Here is a 27,647-nt window from a genome sequence, read left to right on the forward strand (position 1 = left end):
GGTGTGTTAGTTTGTGTTAGAGGTGGTAACGCGCGGTCCGACGCGTACACCTCGATTCGCGGTAAAAATAAAAATAAATAAATTAAATAAATCCCCCAAACGCTCACGGTCAGCCGACAGGTGTCTGTCGGGTGGCCGGAGGAGGAGGGGCCTCAGTGATGGCCCCTCCCCTCCTGGCGACCTCCATGAGTTAACTCTTTCATGGAATAAGCCATATTTATCCTGTGTTTTTGTGCTATTGACATTTGGTTTGTTCCAATGTCATGGATGAAAGCGCGGTCCTTTATGATGAGGTCCCAGATCAGAGAGACGCTCACGGGCTATCTCTCCCCTGGGAGCTCATCCTCTTGGGAAAAATCCACACTCCCTACCAAGCGTGTAGACTAACATCTTCGTTGGTGGGAGAAGATTTTTCAGGCAGCGGGTCAGCCTGGTGCAGCCCTGCACACGATGGCTTTGCAGGCAGACCAGACTGACCTACTGAGAGCTGCACCTTTTAGAGCGGCTGGCAGCGGGGAACCTACTGCCAGCTTTGTCTCTTTAGGTACGAAGCTATGAAGAGGACCAGCATCCTTAGGAGGCCGTGGTTCAATCTCCGCCACCATTAGTGTTTCGGAGAGCAGCGGTCTCCAGTGACACACCCATCTAGCCGAGGTGTTAAAGTTCGTGCACCTTTAGAGAGGCTGGCAGCGGGGAACCTACTGCCAGCTATGTCTCCTTAAGCACGAAGCACTGTGGAAAACCAGTATCCTCAGGACAAAGTGTTAGTTGCTCGCGTTCCTCCTGCCGTGTTTCAGGAAACCGAACACCTAACAGCCACCACCATCACCACCCCTCCGTCGGCGTCAATACGTCGCCCTAGCTCACCTCAGTTCTTAGGGTGGAGCCCTAACGCCATAAAGCGTTCTCCTTCCTACATGAGGTATGAGGTTGAGTGTCATGTGGAATCCGAGCGCAACGCGGGCACAGCTGTCTCCTGCGCGCGCCGAACTCATTAAAGCATACTCTAAAGGAGTATAAGCTAGGCGAGGTGGTAACGTCACCGCTCCCAGAGTGGTTTCAGTGGTGGCTCAGTGCCGGGGGATTTCATCCAAGGGCCAATCCCCAGAGGCAACAAGGGTTACGCGCCGGGAGCTTCGTACCCTTTCTATGTGGTTCAGACCCTCGTCCTTGACTCTGGGTCCCACTCTAGGTCCGTGCTGTCGTCGCGAGTTGCTAACGGCAGACGTTTTTCCCTTAGGGGCCGGAGCGCGACCTTAGATGGCCGCCCAGCCCAAGGGAGCTGGAGAGGTCATCTTCTCGTGTGGCACGCTAATTGCCCCGAAACAATGACTCTATTTCTGGCCCTGAAATACTCCCTCCAGCAACTGAGAGGCAACAAGGGTTACGCGCCGAGAGCTTCGTACCCTCTTCATGGAGCTAGCGCCTTGGCATTAACATGTCATCGTAGCTCACCTCGTTTTCTTTAGGATCAAGTTTCAACGCCATGGAAAGCGTTCTCTTTCCTACACAAAGCATACATTGAGTGTCATGTGAGATCCGACCGCACTGCGGGCACAGCTGTCTCCTGCGCGCGTCAAGTCCATTCTGAACACTCTAAAGGAGTTCAAGCTAAGCAGGAAGTAACTTTCACCGCTTCTGTGGTGGCTAAGTGCCTGGGGATTTCATCCAAGGGCCAATCCCCAGAGGTAATAAGGGTTACGCGCCGGGAGCTTCGTACCCTTTTTATGTGGTTCAGACCCTCGTCCTTGACCCTGGGTCCCACTCTAGGTCCGTCCTGTCGTCGCAAGTTGCTAACGGCAGACGTTTTTCCCTTAGGGGCCGGAGTGCGGCCTTAGATGGCCACCCAGCCCAAGGGATCTGGAGAGGTCATCTGCTCGTGTTGCACATCAATTGCCCCGAAACGATGACTCTATTTCTGGCCCTGAAATACTCCCTCCAGCAGTCAGGAGGTTAACATGTCCTAGCGTGGAAAACTACACTAGGACATGGCAAAACATGCAGACCCAGTCCACTGCCGAACTGCTTCAGTGCTGGAGCTTCTGCAAGAAAATTGACCTCAGGCTTTTGCCCTAGTGCACTCAGAACATACGTAGCCGCTCCTCGCCTACAGGACGGGGCTGGTGGAAAGCACCCCTTAGTTGCAGGCTTATTCACGGGCCTCATCAGCCTTCTTATTGTGCTTAGGCTTTGCCATTGGCTAGCTAGAGCTATTCTGCATCCTCACCCAGCTATCTTCTGCAGTTCTGTTCTCCGCCGTTACAGCTACGGGGCAGTAAGACTTCATTAACTGCGCCTAGTTCATGCTCATTAGGATTTACAGTACACCACCGCACTAGCCAGTGGCGTAAATCAGAGCAGATTTCATATGTCTTGGGGCCGCAGCCGGAGGGCAGCCGCCATTAGACGAGTTGGGTTAAAGATGCTAGCGCTCTAGCCTAGGAGTACAGGAGAAATTCTGTCCCTCGGGACCTTTTACACTCCAGCCCAACTATCTTCCACAGTCGAAGCCTTCTGTCCTCCGCCGCTAGCTCCGGAGCAGTTAAGACTTCAGTCGCTGTGTCCAGCTCATGCTCTTCAATTTACAGCGCACCTCTGCATTAAGCCAGGGCCGTAAATTAGAGCAGGGTTTCATACGTCTTGGGGGCGCGGCCGAAGGGCAGCCGCCATTAGACGAGTTGGGTTGGAAATGCTAGTGCCCTAGCCTAGGAGGACAGGACAAATTCTGTCCTTCAGGATCTTTTACATTCCAGGACATAAAACATGTAGACCCAGTCCACTGCCAAACTGTTACAGTGCTGGAAGTTTCTGCAAAAAAAAAAAAAAAAAAAAGCCGTCCTGCATTTTTACCCAACTATCTCCCACAGTTGAAGCCTTCGGTCCTCCGCCGTTAGCTCCGGAGCAGTAAGTCTTCATTCGCTGTGTCCAGCTCATGCTCTTCAATTTACAGCGCACCTCTGCATTAAGCCGGGGCCGTAAATTAGAGCAGGGTCTCATATGTCGTGGGGTCGCGGCCCAAGGGCCGCCGCCATTAGACGAGTTGGGTTAAAGATGCTAGTGCTCTAGCCTATGAGGCGCGTGGCATACTTCGCCTCTAGTGATTAGGGCCGTTCGACCAGGAAGCTTGCCTTTGTCTATTGCTCCGGCAAGAGGGGCTCCCAAAGATGGCATGCGGCAGGCTGCCTTTCCGCAAGACATCGGTCAGGCGTCATGGTTTGATGCCATGCTTACGGGGTCTAGGACTCCTTGGGGGTACTGTGCGCACACGACACAACCCTGGGGGTCCAGACACTTGCAGTGCGGCGGAGTGGGTATTCTCGTTCCCATAGCGCTTTCGCGCAGCATCGAGTGTAGCTTTTGAAAGGGAACGTCTCGGGTTACTTTGCTGTAACCCTGTTCCCTGAAAAAGCGGGAACGAGATGCTGCGCTACAATGCCGCACTGCATGCGTGACTGGACATCCTTCAGACAAAATTGACCTGAGGGTGTTTCCGGTTCATGCCTATTTATAACCTCCAGGTGCACCTTATCGGTTGACGTCACCTGCCTGAGGTTATAGATGCCAAAATATTTGGCGTGTTTGACACACACGTGCTTCACAACCGGTCACGAGGAATCGTTTCCCATAGCGCTTTCGCGCAGCATCTCGTTCCCGCTTTTTCAGGGAACAGGGTTACAGCAAAGTAACCCGAGACGTTTCTTTTTACGGATACATTACCCTTTTGTAACATGGAAATTTCGTCTTTAAAGTTTTGGTTTTTAACAAACTTAATGACTTTGTTTTCTGCCATTGTTAAGTCCTTAATTGTTAGAGACCCAGGGCTTTCTGTTATTGAGTTATTTGCCTGTCCCTTAATCCTTTTTGTTTTCTGCTTAAGCATGTCCTTAACGCAAAGAATCCAGGCAACAGATCTTTTTAACTTGTACCAGTCAGAGTGATAGTTAATCAATTTACTCACGGCATCTGTGCTCTCTATAGTCTTTACGAGATTCACTGAGGCTGAATGTTTAATCTCAATGTCATCCTCTTTCTGTTTTTTTTTAAAAAGGAGGGACCATGGATCCAATTGTTGTTTTTTATGAATTTTTCACAGGAAACTCCTCTGGAAGCAGCATCAGTTGAGTTTTTTGAAGTGTTGACATACCTCCACTGCTCTGGCTTGGTTGACTCTCGTATGATGGAAATTCTGTTAGCAACAAAGGTTTTAAAACGAAGTTTTTCATTGACAATGTATCTCAAGACAGTTGTACTGTCTATTTCCAGTTGACCTTTCAACATTTTGTCGTTGTTTACAGCAACCACTGCCGCTGAATTCCCCATCATGAATGCACAGTGTGTGAGTCCATCAGCATTTACTAAACTAATATATGAGACAACTCCATATCCCATTTCACTTGCATCTGAGAAGTGGTGAAGTCGTGCTGTAGTTGTAACTCCAAAGTTAACTGGTTTTACGCATCTTGCTACACTAAACTCATACAATTGATGCAACTCTTGTAGCCAGGCCCTCCATCTTTTTATAAATTATTCGGGAATGTCATCGTCCCAAGCGATTCTCACACAACTGCTGCATTAAGATATTAGCTGGCAGTATGACTGGTGCGAGGAAGCCTAAGGGGTCATAAATTGAACTAGTGACTGACAAGATTCCCCTTCTAGTCACAGGCTGCTCTTTTAAACTAATCTTAAACTTGAGCGTGTCTGAATTGATACACCACAACACCCCTAAAGCCCTCTCGACAGGGAGTGCGTCTATACTCAAATCTAAGTCTCTTATGTCTTTGATTCTTTCATTCTCAGGAATGGAAGTTAGTAATGTACGAATATTACTTGCCCACTTGGTAAGGTGAAACCCTCCACTTGCGCAAAGTTTGGTGAGATTACTATATAGCGCAACTTCAAGCAGTCATCTACGTAAAAGTTTTTAAGTACTGTATCGACTGCCTCGGCAGATGCATTGCTGCGGTTTTCTTCTGCAGTTTTCCTAAGGGCGAAGTTAGCTACACTGGGAGATGATTTTGCACCAAACAAATGAACGACCATTTTATACTTGACCAAGTCCTGACTCACGTCTCCATTCGGCCACCATAGGAAACGCAACAAGTCTGTGTCCTTTTCCGGAACTCTAACCAGATAGTACATGGCTTCCACGTCTGCAATCATGGCAACTTTCTCTTGTCTAAAGCGTGTGAGCACTCCAATGAGTTTGTCAGGTCTGGTCCCTACAGAAGCTTGCTATTTAATGATACTCCCTGATAGCTGGCGGCACAGTCGAAGACTACCCTTAGCTTTTTCTTTTGAGGATGGTATACACCATGGTGAGGTATTTACAGTACCACACTTGCCCGTCTTGTCGACTTAGGTGAGGTGTGGGGACCTTGACTGCATGACCCTTTTCAAACATGTCGTGAAGTTTGAATACTCTTCGTGAAAGGAGCGGTTATTTTTAAACTTCCTTTTGAGGTTCAGTGCGCGCTGCATGGCTGCACTTCGGTTATTGGGCATTTGAATAGCTGCCTTTTTAAATGGGAGGCCGATGTAGAAGTGATTATCTGTAAACTGCAGAGAGTTAGTTACAGAGTCTAAAAACTGAACTTGTGACAACTCAGCTTTGTCATCACAATATAGAATATATATAGAGGAGAGAATATAGTCAGAATCTGCTTCCGTACCTGCTGAAAAAAAAGAGAGAAAACAACAGAAGACACAACAGCAGAGAAATTGCAGCCACAACCAACATCTGTATGATTCGCAGTAAATCATAAATCCTAAAACCTGTTACCGCGCACATAAAATATTTTGAAATAAACATTTTGTTTTAAAGCAACAGCAAAGACAGTCTGTGTGTGAGCACCTGTTTGTACACCAGTGTGAACGTTTTTGTGCACACCTGTGTGTGTGAGCGCGCTTGTGTTCATAAGGTTCCTCCATGTAAATGTTTAATAGTGTGTGTGGGGAACCACAGTCTCGTCCCGCAAGGCATGGAGCAGACACGGCGGAGACACGGGTCCCAGACATCCAGAGGCCCCCCAGAGCACAGGAGTCCCAGGAGAACCACCGCAGGGACAGCCCACCCACCCCGAAAGGGGCAGCGGAGAGCCCAGAGGGGGGTCTTCCAGCAGCCCCAGTGCAGATGCCCCAGGGGGCTGTGGCGACAGGACCGCAGGCGCCGCCGGCGGTAGTCCACTCCGAGGCAGTCCGGTCCCTGGGTCCAGAGATCCCAGGGCCCCTCCACCCCCCAGCCGGTGCCCAGCCAAGCCAGGAGAGCCAGATCCCACCCAGCGACCGCCGCGAGTGAGCCAGCGCTCACCCGAGCGCCCCGCCCCGGAGCGAGAAACCAACAACCCACCAGCGGCTGGGGGCACCCCACAGCTGGGTGTGGTGGCAGAGCAGGGGGGGCCTGGGATGTTGAGAGAGGTGGAGTCTAGGACCTGACCTGACACCTAAACGTAGACAGCCAGGCACACATATACACAAACATACATTCCCACCCTCATACACACAAACAAATATTCACACACTCACACATGTAGACACACAAAAATAGACACAGTATACACACTCACACTCCCCATATACCCACTTCCCTCCGCCGTGGGGACAGAAAGACCCCCCCGGTCCCCGCAGCAGCGGAAAGGACCACCAGCCCAGACCCCGACCGAACGGCCAGCTCCTCCTCTCAGCCCCCGGCCCTGGACCGCGGATAGAGAACGGGGGTGTGGAAAAAAAGAAGACCCCCGCTTCGCTCCTCCCGCTCTAATGTAGTGTTGGTGTGTGTTGTTCTAAAGTGCTTTAAAACAAGGGATTTGTTTTATCACTTTCGATGGAAACTCTGTTGACTGCAACGCTCGCTTGCTTCCTCGACCGACTCTCAAAGAGGTCCATTTATGGTCCATCCAAGAGCGGTCTTTACTGCATATGGCCCATTGTGCCTGCTGTTAATTACTCGCCATGGTTCTAGAAGCCTATGCTCTTTGTTACATATGAGAATTTCAACTCTAGCATTAATCTGAGGCAATTTTACTTCGCTGAGGTATGGCCACTTATCAATGTCGTGCTGTTGTGGAATGTCTTCCACTGAGTTTGTCACTTTGGGGAGTTCAACAAAAATGTTTTCTTCCAGACTACTAACCTCTAGGTCAGTAAGCACGTAACTTTCTACTTGTTTCCTTGCGTTCATGGTCCTTAACATGATGTAATTTTTTTTTACCTTGTACGTTTAATCGCCTTGCTAATGACTCGGTACAAAAGGTAGCAGAACTACCTGGGTCCATAAAGGCATACACTTCTACTGTCTTATTATCATTCTTGGACTTTATTTTAACAGGTACAATGAAGAGAATACAATCATCTCCAGCCCCGGTGCACGCGCTTGTCTCATGACTCACTGTAACGGGCAGTGTTTTAACTGGTTCAGTATTGTATATACTGTACTTTACTTTACTGTATACCATACATAGTACTGAAACATCTCAACACGTTATCATCGTATGTTTCACAAAACTACTACTTTTGTTCAAAAAGGAGCATTAGTCACCCTGAAATGTGATATGGTACAGTATTGTAAATACTCTAGATACAGTCTGAGTAGAGTAGAGAGTTGAAGACATACCTGTTTTCCAGTCGGAATGTCCTTATTATGAATGAAACTGTGAAACGGCTTGGATTAGGGTGGACTCTCTGCCCATCTTCCCTCATAGTCAGGCCATGGTTTATTACATGGTCCACCAAAGTTGCTCTTATGTCATCAGAAATAATGGTCCTTGCATGGCCTCTTCGACCACGTTCTCCTCTCTCTCTCTGTCTTCCTCTTTCTCTACCTTTGCCTCTAGCTCTCCCTGCTTCCATGCTTGCAAAGTTCTCAAAATGGCTTAAGTGAGGTGTTTTTGTAGCTGGCTGATTGGTGTTCAATTTTGTAAGTTAGTATTTTCAATTGCCCAATGTGTTTTGTATTTTGAATAGATGTGTTTTCCCAATGGTACCCTGAGATTTCATTTTTAAATTAAGTGTCGTATGTATAAAATAGTGTGTAGTGTGCAGGAGTAAGTGTGTTGTAGAAAGGAGTGAGTGTGTTGCAGAAATGCAACTAAAGTGCTAAGCAGCAGGTATGGTTACACTTTGTTTAAGGTATAGATGGAGCCACGCCAAATAGCCGCGGCCGTGTGAATTGCGTACGAATGGCGTATGGCTGCCCTATGCACGCCGTAATCCCCCCTCCTTTTCCTTCGAGAAAGGCGTGTCAAGATTTCACAGTAAACACGCTTATTCAAGCCCTATTTATGCATTTACCTGGTTCCACCACTAGATGGCGCTTCGTTCTCAAGGACACGTTAACACAAGCCAGCAATTTATCTGCGCTGAGTTGCAATCACGTGATTTTAACAACCCACCCCCGCTGAACTGACGCTGCCAAACTGCACTAGAGATGAAGATGGCGGCTTAATAGACTATTCGCGGTAAGTGGTGTTTTAATTTATAAAATTTGTTTGGGATTAGTTTACAGTTTATTTCCCAGTTTAGTTTTTTATTGGCCGTTTTGAAAATCACTGGCAGCACCAGCAGCGGTCAGATGTAACTTTAGATAACTTAATGATCTGTTTACCAAGTCTGGAGTTAACATTACAGCTTACTGTCAGTGTCACAAACTCACAATGTCACTCCTCTTTAACTAAAAAAGACACTAAAGCTTTGAAAATACTATTAATGTCCCTATTACAAAAGCTGCACTACCGGATGAAGAGTGTTTGTGCTCTATAAAAATGCCTTTAGAGTCTGACCACGTGTTGTCTGGATAAATTCAGCATTTATTTATTCTTTGGGTAAGAGTTAATCTGCAGGTTATTTCTGTGAATATTTTGTGATGCAGTTCATGAAGGACACAAGCTGAGGATAGATGTACAGGAGCTCGCGAGCTAAACGCTCATAACCCGGTTTATATTTTTCTCAATTTGGCAGTGACTTTGCGCGGTAGCGCAAGCGCTTAGTTACCGAGCTGGATACAAACTCTGAAGTGTTTATCAGTTAAGGAGTGGGGGGAGGTGTGTGTGTGTGGGGAGGTGAGGGGGGCTTCAGTACTCGGGAAGTTATAGTTTGGCTTCAGAGATGAACTAATATATACGAGTGTTATATCGCTTAACTTATTTGTATGAAAAGCGCATTAAGTAAATTCTCGGTTAATTTAATGCAGACGGTAATACAGACAGACCGGGGTTAACACTAACAAAGTTCAATGGTTAAAGTTAGCCCAGTTTATTTACATTCCAGAATTCCCCAAAACAGTATTTTACACACTCTGTGGTGTAGGTTTACTAATATCTTTTATATTTATTACAACTAGATATTCTGTGAAGTTTATTTATCTTTGTCTTCACTAAATTCTCCTGTTTTCTTTAAGCAGAGCTCAGCCGTGGAGGATTGGGGGGTCAGACGGATGACGGTTGGCTTTTTGGAGCTACTGGAGGAGCCTGAACAAGCTGTTAAAGGGAACTGTAGGAGGGATGACGTCACAGTGCAACAGCTTTAGAATGATGTTTGGTCAGGTCTACTGTATATTCTGAACATAGAATTGCAAAACGTTTGATACTTTAGGGGGGAAACAAAGAATTAAACAGTTCCATCTTTAATATTTTTAAAAAATGATATTTTAATATAAAAGAACCAGATAGAGACTGATAAGCAGCTGGTGTTATCCGGGTATTTTAATGACCTTTAAGCAAAAAGTAAACATGTTTTCACCTGTTTAATACAAATTATTGTTTTACCTTTTACTAGTTTTGGAAGAATAAATTTTATTTTTAAAGTCATGTGTGTGTGTTTTAATTGTTGGGGGATTGTTTGTCTATTTAAAAATACATTTACTTAAACCAACAACTTTAATGTGCAAAAAATGGGACCCGATGTTGTTTTGAATAGTCAAAGAGTTGGGCTAATAATAATGATAATAATAATGATAATAATAATAATGATGATAATAATAATAATAATAATTATTATTATAATATAACACTTGATCATATGTATCTGTGCTAGTTTGTGATTATAACCATTATAATCATTTTTTTCTCAGTATAAATTTTTTTTGGGGGGGTTTAAAAACTCCATCAAAAGAGCAAAGACAAACTTAGAAGGAGTGGAAGGTAAGAAACCTCAGTGGAGAATACTGACTATGACATGGTGCTAATTGCTCTGTGTGTGTGTGTGTGAGACTTACTTGTCTGTGCCCAAATGTTTGTGTTAAAGCAACGGAGAAATGCAGGAGCGCGCACACACACACCTCTCATCCACAAACGCTTTAACTGTTGTCTTGTAAAGCGTTGATTAAACCTATGAACACAGCTGTTCAGCATCAGTCCTAATGTTTAATGTTTATTTTGCGGGAAAAGGTAATAAGCAATATTTAAAATAAAACAAACCAGGAAGTAAGTGTTTCATAAATTAAAGTGCTGTGTATAACCAAGTGCCCCAACAGACATAGCAACAGTATACAGAGTGTGTGCGCTGTGGGGGATTGGAAGGTGAACGAAGATAATCATTTACAAGACAAAAGACGTTCAGAGGTGTGTAATGCCCTAAAACGCCCCCCGCCACGGATTGCCCCCCATTACGCAATCGCTATCTTCAAAGAAAAGCCGCCGCCCCTTTTCATTCAAACGCGTTAGCGAGTGTTTTTCTTTCCCTACGCTTGTGAACACAGTTGCGGTCAGTAACATGATGGAACCAATGACCTAAACAGCAGCAACAACAACCATTATGATCACACTTTGTTGAATTTATATTGCTTAAACATTTCGCAGCTCTGTCCTCATTGCATTGATACATGCGTATAATGCACTCTAAAATCGACACTATCAAACTTGGAAATGATATAATATCCAATCAAACATCACGTTATTAAAAGTAACGAATTTGTCACTACTCTTCTCTCATGCAGCACGGCTAAAAAGATAAAAATTACACCAAAGTGCTGCAGGTTTGGTGTCTGTGAGCTTTTCCTAATCAGAGTTACACAGGGGGCATTTTGTGGCTGCTCCAGTTACACTCTACTTAGATATTGCACAGAGGGGAGTTCACTTCTGTTCTCTTCATCCTAGCTTAATTTCATCTCATGAAATAATAGTAAGTTTTGGAAAGTCTGAGTTCATCTCCCCAGCCAGTGTTGTGTATGGGCAGGGTAGCATCATGGCAGGATTGGTGTCATTTTTATTATCTTTTTAGCCGTGCTGCGTAAGAGAAGAGTAGTGACAAATTCATTACTTTCGTTACTAGACTATTTTGTCTGCAAGTGAAATACATCGATACGTTAATAATTTACACCACGATAACATTACTGCAGAAGGATCTGAAGAGACGTGACTTTGAGACGTTCACAGTATATTCAAACCGTAGACAGTGTTTATTTTGCAGAACATTACAAAACAGCCATGTCCAATAAAACAGTGCATCTTTAATAAGCCACATTGGTTTCGAGTTAGAAGTAAAATTAACGAAAGACTAAGAAGCCCCGTAAACTTGACCCTGACAATAATAGTCGATTGTTTTTATATTTATGTTTTTTTTTTTATATATATTTATTTTAAATGTTCAAATTAACGTTTCAGAGTAGCCTATATAATTTGTCTTGTCATCTGTTTACAGCGTTGGCTGATTTTGTGATTGAGACCCATGGGTTACATTGAAATATTTTTATTAGTAGTAGTAAGCCAGGCTTTAGTAACCTTGGATAAATCACAATATAAGCCCTCTCTCGCGCACGCGCTCTCTCTCTCTCACACACACACACACACACACACACACACACACACACACACACACGTACACACACAAACAAATAAAACATGAAATCGCGTAAAACCAAATGAAACTATGGCAAAAATATATAAGCAGTAAAAATCCAGTAGTATCCTGTAGGTGATTCCTGTCCTGATAACAGGCGCTGACCCTCTGGAACTGTTTAGTTCTGTTAGTATTGTTTTTAAGTGTGAATGTTTATGGGGATTTAATCTGTCTCTGCTGCCGCATCTATTCACCGTAGTGATAAGTGATTAATGTCCCATTAGATCTTTAATGGGGAAACGTTATGCTGGTTAAATGACTAAAGACATACTGATCCGTATGGACAGATATTTGTTCCAGATATTATGCGTTATTAATCGATTTGTTATGCCAATTTTTGACTATCAGCGAAAAAAAAAACATCAGCGAAAACATCAAAAATATAACGAAAACAAACTCAAGCAGAAGTTAAAATTTAAGCTTTACTTTGCAGCAAAATATTATCTACCGTTTTCTATTAAACGGAAATAGATAAAATACACCGTAATGTAAAATACTGTACATAGCCCGCATTTGTATTCTATACCTACAACGACTGGTATAGATAAATTACAGATGTTACCGTGTCTTTAAGGATTATTAAGGATGTCGTGAAAAATATTGCAATAAGTAGTTTTATTAATTAATTAATTTAATCATTAATTAAAAATAGCATAAGCATCATGGGTTGTGTATTGAGTGATTTAAATCTGTTTTATGAATCGTTTTTTATCCCTCTTTTTTACCACATCATCTATTTATGAAACTATGTTGACGTAAGTTATGTTATATATATATTAAATATAGTAACCGGCTGCTTGGACACTGCAGTTAACTGACGCAGTCAATGCTCCATCTGGCGGGATTATACAGCATTACAACCATCTTTTTAGAAAGCGCATGGGGGTGTTTATGGGGCGGGGCATCGTTAACTACGTTATTGTCAGGGTCAAGTTTACGGGGCTTCTTAGTCTTTCGTTAATTTTACTTTTAACATTTCTACCTTTCTAATGATATAGTCTTGGTTTGATTTTTTTTCTCTTTTTTGAGATATTGATAAAGAACATGAATATATTGACCAAACACAACACACGAGACAAGTACTGCACCTTGATGAACATATTTATTTCTTTTCATGTACTCAAGTCAGTCAATACTGAACATTTGAACGAAACATTCCTACGTAACAAAACATTTTTCCAGTTTCCATATAGTATTACTAAACATACCATACCACTGTAAGCTTACAATAATACTGTAACAAATTACATATCCAGTTCAGTACAGAATAAAAATAAAAAATAAAAACCTAAACATCTCTCCGCCTAGCTGGATCTGGCCACAGGGCCTCGTCAACATCACAGGCTATATTTTCATTTGCAAGGCAACGTGGTAAGAGTCTTTTGAATGCTGCTTCAATTTAATCACATGCTTCCTCTATAGCTTGAATGAGGGCCATCTGGACATAAAGCCGGAGATCATAAACCTTCCACTGCCATGCTGAAAAGAACTCTTCGATGGGGTTTAGAAAGGGAGAGTATGGTGAAAGGTAATGAACTGTAAATTGTGGGTGTTGATAAAACCAGTTTTGTACCTGGGAGAAACGATGAAAAGCCACATTGTCCCAGACGACAATGTATTGCATCTGGTCTTTTTGGTTTGCTGCTGTAATAATATTGTGTAATCGGTCTAAAAATGTAAGGATGAGGTCAGTGTTGTAAGGACCCAAGTTGGCAATGGCGGTGGAGGACCCCATTCTGTGTAATGGCAGCACAAAGAGGAATGTTACCCCCACATGTGGGGCAGTGGTGGTGGGGCAGTGGTGGCTCAGTGTGTTAAGGCTCTGAGTTACGAATCGGAAGATCTGCAGTTCGAGCCCCAGCTCTGCCAGGTTGCCGCTGTTGGGCCCTTGAGCAAGGCCCTTAACCCTGTCTGCTCCAGGGGCGCCGTAAAAATGGCTGACCCTGCGCTCTGACCCCTGCCTACTAACAAGAAGCTGGGATATGTGAAGAATAAAGAATTTCACTGTGCAGTAATGTATGTGTGACGAATAAAGGCTTAACTTAACATTGCCCTGGTACATTGACAATAGCCCTGTGGCCAAGGATGGTAATTTTTCTTTTTCTCACTGTTGTCAGATTAAATCCAGCTTCATCAATGTATATAAACTCATGCGGGACTTCTTCCGCATCCATTCGCAAAACTCTCTGAAATACAGCAAAATATCACATTGTGTTATCAATATACTGTAGGTGTGCTATACAGTAAAATTACATGTAGTGTAAAAAGGTTATGTGTGCAGTACACAATACTACAGTCAGTGAACAAAACATACCGCCACATATTCATGCCGCAGGACTTTCACCCTGTCTGAATTTCTTTCAAATGGCACTTTATACAATTGTTTCATCACAACTTGATGTTTTTTTAGGATACGGCCTATTGTTGACAGAGAGACCTGTAGGACATTATTGAAAATTTGGTGATCATTGACAATATGGGCTTGAATTTCTCAAAGTCTGTTTGCAATATTGGCCAAAACAAGGTTTATGATCTCTCTTTCTTGCTCCTGTGTGAATATAGGGCGCCTCCCTCCTTGGTGTTCCCGACGTTCAATCCTATGTTGGGCAAACAAAATACATGTAGCTTACTGTAAAATGAAACATGGATACATACCAAAACGCTTGATATAGCACATGCAGTAAGCTGTGGATTTTCTGTTGACAGAAGATAAGTTTCTCACCTGTGCTCTTGACGAAATGTCCGAACTAATTGATGCACTGTGTTCCTGCTTAGGTTAGGCTGTACTCTCAGTCCAGCCTCCCTTAGTGTTAGTCCGTGGTTTATTACATGGTCCACAATTGTAGCACGAATTTCATTACACAGATTTGGTTGTCTTCTTCCTTGTGCATGACCTACCCCTCCTCTGGGTCTTCCTCTCCCTCTTCCTCTTCCCCTACCTTGGCCTCTTCCTCCACCTTGTTCTCTCTGGATTCCCCCTCTCATCCGTACTCTTCCTCTTCTTCCGACACTGTCTATTTTTGTTAAAGACAGGTGAACTTGCCTGTTGCCTTTTTATAGTGCTTAAACACCTGATTGGTGTGTCTACAATTAAGCAAACAAGTGTTTGCACTTTGTGTGTGTGTGTGTGTGTGTGTGTGTCTATGTGTGTGTGTGTGTGTGTGTGTGTGTGTGTGTGTGTCTATGTGTGTGTGTGTGTGTGTGTGTGTGTGTATGTGTGTGTGTGTGTGTGTGTGTGTGTGTGATGTCACTTCCTCTTGCTGGTTTAAAACATCGCCCCCAGTCTCTCTGACTTCAGTGTCCTAAAGACAGTAGATGATGTGTGTTCTCTCTGTAATCTGTCTCCTGCTCTGTGTCTCTGTACACACGGCTCACAGCGGTGAGTAAACCACTACACACTCTATACACAGCTCTTATACACACCACACATTACCACTGGGGTTCATTCATTCTCTGAATGATGTTTTACAGACTATTAACTTTTGGCCAATTGTGGCCAAAAGTTTTAAGAATTACATAAATATTGGAAATTGAAAAAGTTGCTGCTTAAGTTTTTATAATAGCAATTTGCATATACTCCAGAATGTTAGGTAGAGTGATCAGATGAATTGCATAGTCCTTCTTTGCCATGAAAATTAACTTAATCCCCAAAAAAAAAGAAACGCGTGCAGCCATCATTGCATTGCATAAAAATGGTTCAATTCTTGTTAAGAAGGCTTCAGGGCATCCAAGAACGTCCAGCAAGCGCCAGGATCATCTCCTAAAGAGGATTCAGCTGCAGGATCGGAGTGCCACCAGTGCAGAGCTTGCTCAGAAATGGCAGCAGGCAGGTGTGAGCGCATCTGCACGCACAGTGAGGCGAAGACTTTTGGAAGATGGCCTGGTGTCAAGAAGGGCAGCAAAGAAGCTACTTCTCTCTAAAAAAAAACATCAGGGACAGATTGATCTTCTGCAGAAAGTATGGTGAATGGACTGCTGAGGACTGGGGCAAAGTCATATTCTCCGATGAAGCCTCTTTCCAATTGTTTGGGGCAACTGGAAAAAGGCTTGTCCGGAGAAGAAAAGGTGAGCGCTACCATCAGTCCTGTGTCATGCCAACAGTAAAGAGTCCTGAGACCATTCATGTGTGGGGTTGCTTCTCATCCAAGGGAGTGGGCTCACTTACAATTTTGCCCAAAAACACAGCCATGAATAAAGAATGGTACCAAAACACCCTTCAACAGCAACTTCTTCCAACAATCCAACAACAGTTTGGTGAAGAACAATGCATTTTCCAGCACGATGGAGCACCGTGCCATAAGGCAAAAGTGATAACTAAGTGGCTCAGGGACCAAAACTTTGAATTTTTTTTTTATTCCATGGCCTGGAAACTCCCCAGATCTTAATCCCATTGAGAACTTGTGGTCAATCCTCAAGAGGCGGGTGGACAAACAAAAACCCACTAATTCTGACAAACTCCAAGAAGTGATTATGAAAGAATGGGTTGCCATCAGTCAGGATTTGACCCAGAAGTTGATTAAGAGCCCAGTCGAATTGCAGAGGTCCTGAAAAAGAAGGGCCAACACTGCAAATACTGACTCTTTGCATAAATGTCATGTAATTGTCGATCCTCTGAAACGTATGAAGTGCTTGTAATTATATTTCAGTACATCACAGAAACAACTGAAAAAAAGATCTAAAAGCAGTTTAGCAGCAAACTTTGTAAAAACTAATATTTGTGTCATTCTCAAAATTTTTGGCCACGACTGTACAGTAGTGTGTAGAGGAGTGTGAACATGCAGTGTGTGCAGTAGTGTAGTGTTGGTTATTTGTGTTGTTTTATTTTCTGAACAAAACCCTAAACCAGGTGTGCATCAGGAGGAAAGAACGGAGGAAGTGTGTGCTTTTATGAAAATACAGTACTTAAAGAAATATGATGGTGCGTGAGGACGGGAGTGTCCTCAGTGATCCTTAAGAGGCTGACAAACTTCATTTAAACAAAATTGTAATTATTTGGGTGAATTATTTCGAGTGGTGATGAGTTCACATAGTATTTAAAACAAGTATATCTTACACCTCGACCTTCTCACCAACTAACTTTAATAAACAAACTTGGTTAATGTAACATAATTCAGTCATGTGTACATGATGTACACATTTAAATTAAACAAGTTTCTTATTCAAAGTTAGATAACTAGCATCATCAGGCTAAAATAGAATTACTTCTGTTTGTTTTCAGATTTTGTCTTTGTTTCCTGTAGCATTTACATGTTACTCGCTTTATTCTATAAACTTGATAACAGATGTAAGTACAATGAGCAAGTCCCCAACAATAACAGCCTTTAAAGTCAGCGCTCCCACAAGCAGTAAACCAGATCCAGACCCTTCAGGTCAGTAACAGAGCATCATTACATGTGTAGTGGTTTAAAGTGTACAGGTCACATAGGAATCATGTCAGTGTTTACACATAATTGTTATAAGGACTAGAGGTTTCTTTATTAAAGAAACATTGCAGTCTGTAGCTGTTTATAATATTAATGACATCATCGAGTGGACATGCAGCATAGCGTCAGGTCATCTGTAGAAGGTACTGTATTTCAAAGTCAAAACTCACAAGGAAATCTTTAAGTCTTCGGGGTATTAGTAATTATTCCGTGGCGATGTCCTGAAGTGTCTTCATTATGAGGTCTTTAGGAAAGTAACCCTGTAGGCATCTGGAGTGTAACATATTTAGGCCTTTAATGAGTCCTGAAGATGTCCTCAACAGGTTCTTTAATGTGGACGGTCTTGATAACATCCTGTAGTCCGACCTGCGTCCAGTTTAAAAATCATAAATTGAATGCGGCTGTTTGTGCTCAGGCTCCCGCTGCTATTGCATTATTAATCTAATCAAAGCTGAAGGTTTGAGATGTGTGAGACTGTATACACTTCTGTTTAACATAACCACTGAGTAACATTTCACTATGTTAGAGCTCAACACATTTACACTCAACTACATCTTTCTCACGTCCACTCTGACCACAAGCTTTTATAGAATTCAAATTTATACACCCTGACCTTATTGTTCAGAAGTGAGTAGTTTTTCTGTCTCCTGCTCTGTGTCTCTGTACACACGGCTCACAGCGGTGAGTAAACCACTATACACTTTATACACAGCTCCTATACACACCACACATTACCACTGGGGTTCATTCATTCTCTAAATGATGTTTTACAGACTCATCACATTTTAATGTAGTTTTTATTTTTGTCTTTACAGTCCTGTACTATAAGACTGGAACAGAGGGGAGAGATGTTTCTCTTTACTGTAGAAATGATGGTAGTGTGACTTGGAGTAAAGGAGTTTCTGAAGGGAGATGCACCATCCTCACTGTTAAACCTGGAGGAGACACCATTAAACACAACCCTGATCCAGATCACAGATACAGTGTGTTAGATGATTTATCACTCTATATAAGGGATCTGTCTCTCTCAGACTCGGGGATTTACTACTGTAACACTGATACTGTCTACAATCTGACTGTCACTCCATTACAAGGTGAGTGTAACGTCTATAACTGTGTGTGTGTGTGTGTGTGTGTGTGTGTAGCGTAGTGTGTACAGTAAGGTGTGTTCATGCAGGAAGTGTGTAGTGTAGTGTTAGTTATTTGTGCTGTGTAATCAATCATCATTCAGAATAAACATTGTGTTCTAAACAGAGAGGAATATGTGAATATAATTATGTAAAATAGTTGTGTATGATCAGGAGCCAGGGGATGAGAACAATGCAGTGGTGGTGGCTGATGGGAAATGTAGTCTGAGCCGGCTATGTTGTAAAGCTAAACCCAATGGTAAATTATTGCATATTGTCATGCACACTCAGTCCAGGAAGTATAAAAAGGGTAAACAAACCACTACACTCCGCTCAGTCATTTGAGTTCGCCCATGTCGTCTCGGACCGTTTCACCGGACCGTGAGTACTCACCCTCTTGGGTTTACTTCCAGATTGAGTGTATGTTTATAGGACGCGGGTTAGATTTGTGTCTCTCCCTTGCTCCCCATTTGTGAGAGTCCTCAGATCAAATCGCGTGATTATCCTGCCTATTCGTGTCACTCCGCGTTTGGGTTTACCATTCACGCTACAAAGGGCTAACCGCTAAAGCTACGTCTTCTGGTCTCCTCGGGTTAGTTCCTGACAGAATGACTGAGCCTTTCGCGGTGAACCCAGCGGATCACGCGCGTCTTTGCGATGTGGTGGATCGGCACGGCGAGCTAATTGACAAGCTAACCGGAGATCTTGCTACTCTGCGCCGGAGCGTCCAAGACGTCGCGGCCTTCGGCGGGAGAACGCGGATCTCCGCGCGGCTGTTGCTGTTGCCCCCCCCCCTCCTTCTTATGTTTTTCTCTCGCTTCCAGATAAATGGAACGGCACGGACGGGAAATGTAGTGTGTTTTTAACAGCGCTAGATCTGGTGTTTGAGTTCAATCCCACCAAGTACTCCACCGATTGGCTACGCATTGCTCTTCTCGTCTCGTTGCTAACTGGGCCACGGCGGTACTGCGCTCCGACTCAGACATAGCGCACTCCTATAAGGAATTTTCTTATGCCAACTACAGCAAACTTTATCACTTACGGCAGGGAGGGTCGTCTGTGAGTCGCTACACGGCGGATTTCCGAACCCTCGCCGTCCAGACCACCTGGGAAAATGCCGCCCTCCGTACGACCTACTTCGAGGGACTGGCTTCTCGCATTAAGGACGAACTAGCCGGACGAGAATTGCCCGCGACCCTGGAGGGTCTCATCCAATTGGCCCTCCGGATAGACCAACGCATGCTCTCGCGCCCGAAGCCAGCCCCTCGGACCCTGCCGCCCTCCACGTCCTCGTCCACCTTCTTCACCCGCGCCCCGGCTTTCGACGCCCGACCTACTTTCACTCCTCCAACCACTGGACCTGCTGGATCTCCACCTCCTGCCGTGGTTAACACAGGAGCCGGGGAACCCATGCAACTAGGACGCGCCTCCTTGACCGCTGAAGAACGGGAGCGACGATTTAAGGAGGGCCTCTGTGCCTACTGTGGGTCAGCGACGCACCACCGAGCTATCTGCCCAATTCGACCGAGAAATGCCCAGACCCGGTGAAGCAGGAGGACCACTCACCGGGTCATATCCAACTCTCCTCCACTTCAACCGATTCCTCCCGTCTCAAGGTTCAAGTACACCTCCATTTTGGCCACAAACAAGTTAGGAGTACTGCGTTCATCGATTCCGGTGCCGCAGGCAACTTCATTGACTTCTCTTATGCCAAAAAATTGGGGGTAAAATTCGAGGCGTTATCCCAGCCGGTTCGGATTACCACTGTCGATGGTCGGCCCCTCTCCACCAGTCCCATCACCACCCAGACTCATCCCATCACCCTGATCATCGATAAACATCAGGAACAGATCAACTTTTATGTCACCTCCATCTCCTCTCCTCCAATCATCCTAGGTTTTCCGTGGCTCATTCAACATGACCCCCTTATTTCCTGGAGACAGAACCGGATTCTACAGTTGGCGCGACCTGTACCGAACTGTGCCTACGGGCTGTGGCTGGGACGTGCTCTAGGGAGTCCGAGGCCCCCGATGTCGACGTCAACGCCATCCCCGCCGCCTATAGGGACCTGCCGGAGGTCTTCTGCAAGAGACGGGCTACTCATCTTCCTCCTCACAGACCGTACGACCTCACAATAGACCTTCAACCAGGAACTGTCCCACCCCGCGGCCACCTCTACTCACTGTCATCCACAGAGATGCAGACGATGGAAGAATATGTGACCAACGCTCTCCGCCATGATACCATCCGGCCGTCCTCCTCGCCTCCTTTTCGTCCATGTGTTGACTATCGGGGGCTCAATAACATCACCATCAAGAATCGACATCCGTTGCCTCTTACCAACTCAGCCCTGGACGTTCTCTCTGGTGCCACCATTTTCACAAAGTTGGACCTCAGGAGCGCCTACAACTTGGTGCGCATCAGAGAGGGCGATGAGTGGAAGACGGCTTTTATCACCCCTACCGGACACTATGAGAGTCTAGTGATCCCTTTTGGACTGTGCAACGCCCCTGCCGCTTTCCAACATTTTATAAACAATGTCCTCCGGGACATGCTAGGCCGGTGAGCATTCGTGTACCTGGATGACATACTCATATACTCCCGCTCCGTTGATGAACACATCCAGCACGTCAGGGCGGTATTGAAGAGATTACTTGCCCACCAGCTGTACCGTAAGTTGAAGAAGTGCACTTTTCACGAGCACTCCACCACGTTCCTGGGTTTTATCATCTCACCCCAGGGTGTGGCCATGGACCCGCAGAAACTAGAAGTTGTGCGTCATTGGCCCCTACCCAAGACCCTCAAGCAACTTCAGCGGTTTCTCGGGTTTGCGAATTTCTATCGTCGCTTTATCCGGGACTACAGTACAGTTGCTGCGCCCCTGACCGGCCTGACTCGCCCATCATCTTACCCTTTTCGACTTAACCAGACCGCCGTCTCTGCCTTCAAGAAGCTCTGCTCCCTTTTTACCACTGCTCCTATCCTCCTCCACCCGGACGCCAGTAAACCATTCGTTGTAGAGGTGGACGCTTCAGATGTGGGCGCTGGAGCTGTTCTCTCTCAACGAGCTCCAGATCAGAAACTACACCCCTGTAGTTTCTTCTCCAAAAAATTTGATTCCACTCAACAGCGATACGGGGTAGGGGACCGCGAGCTGTTGGCCATAAAGTGGGCTTTGGAGGAATGGCGTCACTGGCTCCAGGGACCCATTCATCATCTGGACAGACCATCAAAATCAAATCACCATCCGAAATCTCAAGCAATTAAACCCTAGACAGGCGCGGTGGGCATTATTTTTTGAACACTACAACTTCCATCTCTCTTACCGCCCGGGGTCTAAGAATACCAAAGCAGATGCTCTTTCTCGCCAACATGAAACTGACAGCCCCCGGGCAGACCCCGCGCCTGTTCTGCCACCATCAAGGATCATCGCACCACTACAATTGGATCTGGAAACGAGGGTTCGTCAGGCGCAGACCACAGAGACCGAACCGGCAGGTGTGCCGCCTGGACGGCTCTATGTGCCCGCCAACATGAGATCGGAAGTACTCCAGTGGGGTCACTCCTCCCCCATCTCGGGACACCCGGGCATACGACGCACACTGCAGTTCCTCCAACGAGACTTCTGGTGGCCATCCATCGTGAAGGACGTCCGGGAGTTCTTCAGGCGTGCCCGGTGTGCGCCAGGGCAAAGGACACCAACCAACCTACCTCCGGCGAACTCCAACCTCTCCCCGTCCCTCGCCGACCCTGGACGCACATCGCCGTCGACTTTATCACACGCCTGCCGGCCTCCGAAGGAAAAGACACCATCATGACCATCGTTGATCGGTTCTCTAAGGCCGTGCACCTGGTGGCCCTCGCCGGACTCCCATCAGCCAAAAGGACAGCGGAACTGATATTAGAGCACGTAGTCCGCCTGCATGGGTTCCTAAAGGACATTGTCTCGGACAGAGGCCCCCAGTTCACTGCCAGGTTCTGGAAGGCTTTCTGCCGTCTGATCGACTCCACCTGCAGTCTATCTTCTGGATACCATTCTCAGACTAACGGTCAGACGGAGCGGGCCAACCAACAACTGGAGCGCTATCTGAGATGCTTCGTAGCAGATCGTCAGCGCTCCTGGGCTCGCTACCTCATCTGGGCAGAGCTTTCACACAATCTCCACGTCTCATCAGCCACAAAACTCAGCCCCTTTGAGGTATGCTACGGTTTCCAACCTTCAGTGTTCAACCACCAAGAACCGGAGGTCGACGTACCGTCAGCCCAACAGTTGGTCCGCAGGTGTCGGCGGTTGTGGAACATCACCAATCGAGCCATCCACCAAGCCAACACCCGCCACACCACCCAACATTGCCGCCGACACCCTCCGGGATGATTGTACCACGTAGGTGACAAAGTATGGCTCTCCACAAGAAACCTCCACCTTCACACTGAATCCAAGAAACTATCACCCAGATTCATCGGTCCCTACCGCATCTCTCTTCGGATAAACCCAGTCACCTACCGGCTCCAGCTGCCTGCGGCGCTCCGAATCCACCCAGTATTCCACATCTCCCAACTCAAACCTTTCATCACATCACCCATGACTCCACCCACCCCCCCAGCTCCTCCTCCCCGGATCATTGACGATGGTCCCGCCTACATCGTATGCCGGATCCTCGACTCGCGCCCTCGAGGTAGAGGAATCCAGTACCTGGTTTATCCTCGATCCTGAACTTATACGGGACTACCGTCGTCGGGTATCCTCCACCTCAGGACCGTCTGGAGCCGGTCCTGGACAGGGGGGTACTGTCATGCACACTCAGTCCGCGACCGGCACTAGGACCCGGAAGTATAAAAAGGGTAAACAAACCACTACACTCCGCTCAGTCATTTGAGTTCGCCCATGTCGTCTCGGACCGTTTCACCGGACCGTGAGTACTCACCCTCTTGGGTTTACTTCCAGATTGAGTGTATGTTTATAGGACGCGGGTTAGATTTGTGTCTCTCCCTTGCTCCCCATTTGTGAGAGTCCTTAGATCAAATCGCGTGATTATCCTGCCTATTCGTGTCACTCTGCATTTGGGTGTACCATTCACGCTACAAAGGGCTAACCGCTAAAGCTACGTCTTCTGGTCTCCTCGGGTTAGTTCCTGACACATATATTATGTCATTAAATGGTCCAGATGTAGTCTATAGCTACTGATTATGCTAATGGTATCAACCTCGTCTGCACAGCTTGTGCTTTTCTCTGACGCAACAGAAGAACAGAGGGCCAGCTCTTTCACAGAGGCCTTCTGGGTAATAGACAGTAAACCTTGTCTTGCTTGGAGTGCTAATTTACTGATATATAATTGAAATCCAATAAAATTTTCCACAGTGCTCATGCAGACTCGCCCTAACGTCCTCTGTATCTAAAACTCAAGACTTTAATGAAATTGGGGTTGCAGCTGTAGACATTCATGTAATTAAATAGTGGGATAGTAACATAACACAATTAAACTGTTGTTGTTCTATTAGCTTATTTAAGTCTGTTTGTTTTGTGTAGTAAACAGGCTAAGTTATTATTGCACTGCTGCTGGTGTCCTGCATACAGTCTCTCTCTCTCTCTCTCTCTCTCTGTTTCTCTTTATCATTACATTGCTATTACATTATCTCCTAATCCAACAATGGCTCATAATTAGGTTGTGTGAGACTGCACATGTCTGGTTAAGGCATTGGACTACAGTTTGGAAGATCCCAGGTTCAAACCCCACAACCACCAAGTTGCCACTCTTGGGCCCTTGAGCAAGGCCCTTAACCCTCAACTGCTCAGATGTGTAATGAGATTTAAAAAAATAAATGTTAGTCGCTCTGAATAAGAGCGTCTGCCAAATGCCTAATTGTATTAGAAAATTTCACATGTTGAACACCATATCACTGGAGTCATCTAGATTTGAAGAAAATGCATACCTTTTCAGCAGGTCTTCTTTAAAGTCTTGCTGTTGAAAAACATTTTTTTTTAAATTGTGGCTGTGACTGAAATTAGATTACATTATGTTGCTTTTGGTCAAATGGTCAAATTTTTTTAAATAATGTTTTGCCCATCAGCTCTCTTGCCGAACAGATATTTTAGTGAAACAAGTGCAAATTCATTACTTTAGTAGAACTATTAAATATAAATTAAATGAGTGATGCGGTATGGACCGATAAATCTGGGTGATAACTTTCGTGATTCTGTGTGCAGATGGAGGTTTTTTGTTGAAATTCAATTCAATTTCAATTCAATTTTATTTGTATAGCGCTTTTAGCAAATTTTCATTGCCGCAAAGCAGCTTTACACAGACAAAAGAATTATTTAAGTTTGTATGAAATGTGAATTTGTATGAATCAAAATGGTCAGTTTGTCCCTGGTGAGCAAGCCGAGGGCGACAGTGGCAAGGAAAAACTCCCTGAGATGGTAATAGGAAGAAACCTTGAGAGGAACCAGACTCAACAGGGAACCCATCCTCATTTGGGTGAAACAGAAAGCAGTAAATGATCTGCATTTATACAGTGTGTAGGGTGGAAGGCAGTTCAGCTATAATAGCTAATGTTAATTGATGTTAATATGGAGTCCAGGTGGTTATTGAAGACCCAGGTAGACTTGTAAGAAGTTCCAGTCATGAACTATCGAACTGTCAAGTCCCCAGAGAAACAGTTGCCAACACCAGTCAAGGCCAGAACCATTTTCTAGGTAGAGAGAATCATTCCCAGACACCAGACGCATCCCAGAGAGACACACGGGGCATCCATGTGACGAGATCTTCAGCCAGAAGCGGGGCACCAGGATGGGTCAGACAGGTCCGGAGGGCAGAGGGAGTCTGGATCACTGGCAGCTCAGGAACGACATGTGTAGCTCGACAGAGAGAGAGAGAAAGAGTGAAAGGGGGAGACAGGAGGAGAGAGGAAAGAGAAAGAGGGGGGGAAAGAGACGAAGAAGAGAGATGGCAGTTAGGTATGGTCACAGTCACACAATGTATAATGTGAATGTATATTAACTGTAGAGTGCAAGCAGAGACTCCGGCAGGACTAACTATGACAGCATAACTAAAAGGGAGAGCCAGAAGGAAACACAAACATGAGGGCTTCCTGACATGTAAAGCAAACAATCACCTCACCGTCAGCAAACCTGAGTGATCAATGAGAATGAGGAAGACAGCATCCAAACATATCAGTTCACCATAATACTCTACGTCCATGAGTCCCCCAGATCTGCTCCTTTACCTATGGCAAATCTATTTATAAAAATGCTTGGCTAAATAAATAGGTTTTTAGCCTGGACTTAAACACTGAGACTGTGTCTGAGTCCCGAACACTATTTGGAAGACTATTCCATAATTTTGGGGCTTTGTAAGAAAAAGCTCTGCCCCCAGCTGTATTTTTCATAATACGCGGTACTGACAAGCAGCCTGCATCCTTTGATCGAAGTAGGCGTGGCGGATCGTAAGACACTAGCAGTTCGCTCAGGTACTGTGGCGCGAGACCATTTAATGCTTTATATGTCAAGAGTAGTATTTTAAAATCAATGCGAAATTTCACAGGGAGCCAATGGAGTGAAGATAAGATAGGGGTGATGTGCTCATATCTTCTGGTTCTAGTGAGGAATCTCGCTGCTGCATTCTGGACTAGCTGAAGCTTATTTATGCATCTAGCTGAACAACCAGACAGTAAGGCATTACAATAGTCCAACCTAGAGGTGATAAAAGCATGAACTAGTTTTTCTGCATCGTTTAGCGAAAATAAATTTCTTATCCTGGCAATATTTCTGAGGTGAAAGAATGCTATCCTGGTAATATTATCTACATGTGCTTCAAATGAAAGGCTGGAATCAATAATCACACCAAGGTCTTTCACTGTTGCATTTAATGGAACAGAAAGGCCATCTAAAGTTACGGTGTGATCTAAAATTTTACTCCTAGCTGTATGCGGTCCTATGACTAGAACTTCTGTCTTATCCGGATTTAGCAGAAGGAAGTTAATTAGCATCCAATTTCTTATGTCCTGCACACATTGCTCAATTTTAGTAAGCTGTTTTTTCTCATCAGGTTTTGCTGAGACATATAACTGTGTATCGTCAGCATAACAATGAAAACTAATACCATGCTTACGGATTATGTTGCCCAGAGGAAGCATGTAAAGGGAAAAAAGCAGTGGACCTAAAACTGAACCCTGCGGAACGCCAAACTCCACTAGAGAGCATGCAGAATAATCACCATTTAAGTCTACATACTGATAACGATGGGTCAGATAGGATCTGAGCCAGGAGAGGGCTGTACCCTTAATTCCTACTACATTTTCTAATCTGTGAAGAAGAATAGCGTGATCAACGGTGTCAAAAGCTGCACTGAGGTCAAGTAATACAAGCATAGTTACACAACCCTGATCAGAGGCCAATAGAATGTCATTTACTACTTTAATGAGTGCTGTCTCTGTACTGTGATGAGGCCTAAATCCTGACTGATACAGTTCATGTATGCCATTTCTATGTATATATGAGCATAGCTGCTCCGCTACTATCTTTTCCAGAATCTTAGAGATAAAGGGGAGGTTTGATATTGGCCTGTAACTGGACAGCTGACAGGGGTCGAGGTCAGGTTTCTTAATTATTGGTTGATAACTGCTAATTTAAAAGATTTTGGAACATAACCAATGCTGAGTGAAGAATTAATTATTCTCAACAGGGGTTCTGTTATTGCTGGTACTATCTGTTTAAGAAAATGTGTCGGTACAGGATCTAATATACAGGTTGATGAATTTGCAGAAGAGATGAGTGAAATTAGTTCATTCTCTTCAAGGGGAGTAAAGTATTCTAGGTTCTGATCTGACATGGCTAGATTAACATCTGCATCAATTACATTGTTCGGTTTCAAAACCTCAATTTTATGCCTAATATTTACAATTTTATTATTTAAAAAGTTCATGAAATCCTCACTATTGCATGATGTTGTTGTGGAGATTTCTGCAGTGGTCTTATTTCTGGTTAATTTGGCTACAGCATTAAATAAGAATCTAGGATTATTTTCGTTATTTTCTATAAGAGTGGAGAGATATGTTGATCTAGCTACACTAAGAGCTTTTCTATAGTTCAGGATGCTCTCCTTCCATGCTATTTGAAATACTAGTAATTTAGTTTGACGCCATTTACGTTCTAATTTCCGAGCGGTCTGTTTTAAAGTGCGCGTGTGATCGTTATACCAGGGAGCAAGTGTCTTATCTCTTATCTCTTATCTCTTCTTATCTGGAAAGTGGTTGCAGCTCTCCGGGG

At 44.8% G+C, this 27,647-nt stretch overlaps 1 protein-coding gene across 1 annotated transcript in view; it reads left to right on the forward strand.

The window, feature by feature from the left end:
- LOC128510845 (uncharacterized) overlaps positions 1-27,647 on the forward strand; it is a 220,576-nt gene that overhangs the window by 141,731 nt on the left and 51,198 nt on the right. The window contains exon 3 of the mRNA XM_053483382.1: positions 18,071-18,349. Coding sequence (XP_053339357.1) covers positions 18,071-18,349 — 279 coding nt within the window. The remainder of the gene's footprint in view (positions 1-18,070; positions 18,350-27,647) is intronic.

Source organism: Clarias gariepinus, chromosome 2 (genome assembly GCF_024256425.1).
Source record: "Clarias gariepinus isolate MV-2021 ecotype Netherlands chromosome 2, CGAR_prim_01v2, whole genome shotgun sequence".
Taxonomy (NCBI): Eukaryota; Metazoa; Chordata; class Actinopteri; order Siluriformes; family Clariidae; genus Clarias; species Clarias gariepinus.